General features: G+C 36.9%; 1 protein-coding gene across 1 annotated transcript; it reads right to left on the bottom strand.

The window, feature by feature from the left end:
• Window positions 1-2,424: 2,424 nt before the first annotated feature.
• On the bottom strand, window positions 2,425-5,311 carry Syx5 (syntaxin 5). The gene has a single exon (XM_089243322.1). The coding sequence runs from the start codon at window positions 5,104-5,106 to the stop codon at window positions 4,045-4,047; it is 1,062 nt and encodes a 353-aa protein (XP_089099448.1). The 5' UTR covers window positions 5,107-5,311; the 3' UTR covers window positions 2,425-4,044.
• Window positions 5,312-6,097: the final 786 nt, after the last annotated feature.

Genomic DNA, 6,097 nt, shown 5'->3' with positions numbered 1-6,097 from the left:
TCAAAATAAAGGTGCACTAAACTTTTTAAGAACACTGGCGAAGAAACAAAAAATCATGTACACGGAGTGCTCTGAATCCAGCTGAACTAGGAATTTTAAAATGCCTTTAAACGAAATACACTGAAGTGGCAAAAGATGGGATGCCTCTTAATACTGCTGCACTTTGCCAGGTAAAAGGAGGTCCCACACGATATTAAGAGGATATCCTATAACTTTTGGTACTTCAGCACTGAAGTCATGGGATACCTCTTAATATCGTGTGGGACGTCCTTTTACCTGGCGAAGTGTAGCAATATTAAGAGGTATCCCATGACTTTTGGCACTTCAGTGTAATTATCAATATTGTATATGAATAGCCTATACACTCTCATTGAAGGCTGCAGATAGAATTTTGTTTCTAAGTTGGACCAAACTAGCATGTTGGGGACGGATTAAACTTAATGAATGATGAGCTTAATTATGTCACTCCATTTAAAGTTCATACCAAACTTTACCTCAACTAAGCTCTTAGATAGCATTACCAGCAGAAATGGAAAATAGGAAGGTTCCTTCACTTTGGTTAATTTTTTACATATGGTTCGGCACACAAGCAGTCTTTGGAGAAAAGAGGTAGCTAACAATCAACCACATAATCTCTCACTAGCAGCTATTGCTTTCTTCTGAAAGACCATGTGAGTGTCAAACATTTGTAAGGAATTTAAAACCTTGTTTATCATTTTTCTGGTAATGTATAAAAACTTATGTAACTCAACGCATTATAGTTTTCTAACATTTCACAGAAAAAAAAAAGACAGGTCTCTAAAATCTCTTCCTGGTTGCAGCTTTGTTAAATTTTCAGTTTCCTTCCTCAACATTCAATAAAATTTTAGAAAACACGTTGATAACAATGAAGCTGAGGAAAAATTATTGATGTAAGTTTTGCACACGAATGAGCTTACAAACCAGTGCCATCTTAACACATGGGCCCGGGGGGCCTCAAGAGAAGACGGTAGTCCTTACAAAAATAAGATATGATTGAAATTTTCAAGAGTAGCATTGCAGACAAGCAGGGCCTCAGAAAACTCACTTGGGGGGGGGGGGCATGATACTCTTAAGACATAGGTGCCAGACACTAGGGGCTGACGCTTTTGACTCCCCACAATCATTACTGAAAAAACAATGCAATGCACCTTCCCTCTCGTGTATATACTAGACAACCAGCAAATTTCAACCTCCCCTTCAATGTTTTCTTCATGTCAGTATCTCAGTTTTAAGATGGGCCCTGCTGACAACCTGTATAATATTTCTTAAAATTATTTTACTTCTCTGTGCCTTACATCAGGAGTCTTCAAACTATTTCGAGTCACAAGCACAGACTATGTCTATCATCTGAAAAAGAGCAAATCTAATGAAAATCAGATGATCATTAATTCATAAATATGAAAATGAGCACCTTTAAGTTCCAGAAAACACTATGGTGCTCGTGTCCAACAGGTGCAAAATGAATGTCACTTTTCCATGACAGTGGACATGCTGACACATATATATATATATATATCCAAAAAAACACTGCACTGTTTTGAAACACTCAACCAGTAATCACACATAGGAAAGGTTATAGGCACTAATAAAAATTTTTCAATTTATCAGGGAGATTTACCGGACGATATGTGGAATTTGTAAAGCCCTGGTATAATGTTTTTTCTCCTAAAGTAACCTGTAGTTTATATAAACAGGAAATTACAATCAGAGGCATCTCTTTTAATGCATCAGCCCACTCAAGTACATATAGGAACTCGTGATAACGAGATTAGGCACTACAATCTTCAAGAGTAAGTGTGTAAATAGGTAGGCAGGTATTTCAAGCTAGGTAAACACCCAGAACATCACTCTGCCTAGAGGGGCCTATAATACAACGGCTTTCCATTGTTAGCACAATCAAAACTTGTTTCCAAAAGAGGAAGTCAAATTTAATTTTACTGCATTATTTGTAAAAATAACTCCCTTCAAAGGGGAAAAGAAATCTTAAATATCCAAAGCCTTTTCATGGTTGGAGAAACAAACTGATGGAAAATTGGAATATCATAGTTGTTATAACTACTGTATTCCTGATAAAGAGAAATTAAAGAAAATCAGCTTTAAAAATGAGGTTTTTTTTTAACTTTCTTAACCCTTTGACTACTAATGGGACTATATGTGTGGGTCCCACTAAGATTTCAAAAAGTACTACTGGAACAAAAAAATTCTTTTGGAAGCTAATTGTAATACATCCCAGTCACAGAGTCAGAACAGTTACTCAGATGGCGCTGCAGAAAAAAAAAATTGGGAAAAATCCCAAATATTTGAGACCTATTTTGTGCATTTTCATAGTAAAATGAAATCGAAAAATAACAATTATGTATCCACAAGGTGAACGATATCCACAAATCAAAAAAAGTTACAAACTAACCATACCAATACTTTAATCTCATTGAAAATCAACGACTGTAACAAATACTATCATTCTGACGACACACAAGTGTCGTATTATAGTAAATAAACAGAACGAGTGCATAAAATCATTAAATTCAAATAAGAACTCGCTTACTATTTATGTTATACAGCCATAAACGCAAATACAGTCAGACCGCAGTATAATGCCAGCTTGCTGAGAGCACAATAAAAATGACTATACAAGCAGTGCAACTTATAACTCACCAATTATTCTGAATTTAAAAATCAGCGACATAAATAAGGTGACATTAAAAGTGATGGACATTATAACATGGTCAAACTGTACTTAACAGTATTTATGGTTGTGATATTTCATGAGGGTTTCACAGCATGTGCTGCATTTTAAAACATGAATTTGCTACAATATGAACATCATACCCAGGAGATCAGAAGTTATCAGAGCTTAAAGCATTCTAGACTGTACTATAGCCATGATAAATGATTTTCAGGAAAATAACAATATTAAAGGATATGAAAAGAATTTATACAGGATATTAAATATTTGACAAAACAAAGGTTTGATCTGGAATTTTCATGACCGGAGTAACACCCAAGAACGAATTCTGTAATTGAGATATAACCTTACTTTGATTCTTGAACTCCTGTAACTGAATACGTTTTCCATGATTTGCAATAAAAACGAGAAACAACCTTTTTCTTTTAACATATAAAAAGACATGGGCTATATCCTACTGGTTGTGCAGTTCAAGGGTAGAAACCCGGCATAACTAAATGGACAAGGATAAAATGAACATGATAACAACAACCAACCCATCAAAATAGGGAAGCATATTCATGGAATGCAGCCTCGATGACCGATAAAGACCAGGGTCTGACAAATTAAAAAAATAGGTGTCTGCCAAATTTTTTAGGTACCAATCATGTTTTTTTCTTCTCCCAGAACAAAAAAAACTTAAATAGTATTCTTTCAACTTCTCTGGGACTTGATACCTTCTTTCCATGTTGAAAGATATAGAGTAATGTAATCAGAAAGTGTTTTTCCTTCGACGCTAATTTGGCAATCGCATATAGAAAAACTTTGGGCACCAATAAAGTTTTTTCTTGTTGCAATGGCGACTGGGTGCATGGGATTTGTCAAGCCCTGATAAAGACATAGTTCTCCAACAACCAGATTGGATTTTTTAACACCCCCTTGGAAATTGGGGAAGAACAGGACAAAATTACATAGGTTTGTGTTGCCAAAGTTGTTTTCTCCTGTGTCCTCAGTTTTATTCTGCCTTGGCGATACAAGTCAACTTTTTAGGATGCAACTGATGTCCCAAAACAGGAAATATTTTATGTGTGGCTGTGCTAAAATAAATCTCACGATCCTCTTTTCACTTTCAATAGGATTTTCCGACGTGACACTACTTTTCCAAGTCTAGTTCTTGGAGGACTATATCAGTTCAATTTATATATTTTTAAAATTTGGAAAGTGCCATGTTCTACATTACAGTAAAACATTATAAAAATATTGTATTTTTCAAGTCCTCGTAGAAACACGATTTAATTTAACAACACTATTTTTTGAATATTCATAATATAATTAACTAATTTCCATTCAAAATAAGGTTATGCGATAAATACAACAAATACAATAAAGAATATAATCAAAACAGCAAATATTTTAACCATAAGCCAACGATTCGAAGTGACAGACTGGAAATATTTCAGTATTTCTGAATGAGCCGCTTCGACGTTGAGATGAGTATCTTCGACATTCGCGTCAATCCTTTGGACCATTTCTTCCTGTTCCTTCACCATCTCAGCTAGCTGTTGGAAAATCGACCCAAGTTCAACAATGGTTGATTCGATAGTCTGCATGGTATCGGCACGAGACTGTATATAGGAATCTTGCTCGTCTAGGAGCAACATCTGTTGTTGCTGATTTCTAGAAAGCCCCACTGCACCATCCATATTTATTGCTACTTCTCCCGATGACGACTGTTCGTCTGACAGCAACACACTTCCCGCATGACCGGAGAAAGCTGTCGCCGGTAGTGCTGGGGAGACAATCCCTTCACTGAACTGTTCCCGCCGATTCTTCTGGTGCTTCAAGTTCTCGGTCCTACACTCGAGCACTTGCTTGAAATCGTTAGACATAGACGCTAGTTTCGACTGTAGCAGTACCACCACCGAATTAGAATGGGACTGCATATGTTTGCCGTGTTTGTGGTTCCTACTTTTCACCACTTCTTGAAGTTCGGCTATCTGTTTGTTTAGGTTGCTGATGTCCTGCTTTATTATATAAGTCAGTTCTTGTATCTCTATGGGGCGATCATCGAAGAGGGACTTCTTTTTAGCCAATATGGTGAACTTCTCCAGCTTCGTAAAGGTACTGCTGATGGCCTTGCCGATCTGTTTGGCACTGAGCATGAAGGTCTTCCATTCCTGGGTGTCTTTGGCGTGTTTCTTCTTGCGATCCGCGGCGACGAACCCGTTCTCGAGCCTCACTTGCATGTTTTTGACGGTGGACATGAATTCTGTGGTGCGGTCCCGGCATGTCATCTCGGCGGCGGTGGCTTCGTTGATGAAGATTTGATTGACAGCTTGGTTTTTATCACCGGATTTCGAAACGATTTCAGCTTCTTTTTGCCTGGTGTTGTTGCTGGCGCGCCTTCGATGAGTTATCATTGGTATACACTAATTAATAATTAGATCTCGGAGAAACTAGCATAACGTGGGAAGCAGTTAAAAAATTTGAAAAGATGCGACACGATGCAAAGCTCAACCCCGTGGCAAAATTTGACGTGTATATCCCACTTTAATGATTAAGCGCAAGCAAACATGTATGTAGCAGATGGGAGGGAGAGAAGGTGAATCCCACAGCAGACAGACGTCATTGTTTTGTATTAATGACGTAAGCATTTCCTCAAGTCTACCGAATTCAGCACTTCAACCTGATTCGTTCAAGTATGACGGGAACAAAACGTCATGGACACTATAGCAAGGAAGAAATCGTTATATGGCCATATGATCCTTGTTTTCCCGTAATTTTTGCCGCTCATAACTTTCCATAAAAATTTCCAATTTTTTTTTTTTCGGCGTTTTCAACGAAGAGCTGCTTGAATTATTATTCTTTACTTTCTTTCAAATCGAGTGCAACTCCTATCGTCATTGGCAATTTACTACCGAGTGAGTACGCATCTAGTGTGAAATCTGACTTTTTTTAGTGCTGTCATCTATATTTTTAACTATCAATGAAATGCGATGTTCGAGTACTCTTTCTTTGAAAAATATCGTCTCTTTCTCTCTCTCAGGTTAAGACGACTAGTGGCATCCATTGTCGTCTTAACCTGAGAGAGACTAATTAATTATTATCTTATTAATTATTATTAATTATTATCTTAATTATAATTAAACCTATGTTTCCTTATAGCTCAGTGGTGGCATTTCAGGTGAAGTCCGTAGAACTGGCTACGATGACGTCAGGTCATTGAAACAGACAGTTACAGTTTAGGTAATAAATTATGCAGCTTAAAACTTTTTAACAAACAGCTCAAGCTTGTTAATATTTGAATTTATATTCAAAACATACACCATACGAGGGATAAATGAGTTAGATTATGTTTTACGAAATATTAATGCAACCCTCTGAAATCGGAAAGTCAAGTCGGCCATAACT

Source organism: Pholcus phalangioides, unplaced genomic scaffold (assembly GCF_987345545.1).
Source record: "Pholcus phalangioides strain wild (caught in Gottingen) unplaced genomic scaffold, Ppha-v1.0 ptg000015l_1, whole genome shotgun sequence".
NCBI classification, from domain to species: Eukaryota; Metazoa; Arthropoda; class Arachnida; order Araneae; family Pholcidae; genus Pholcus; species Pholcus phalangioides.
This window is presented reverse-complemented; position numbering and strand designations above follow the sequence as displayed.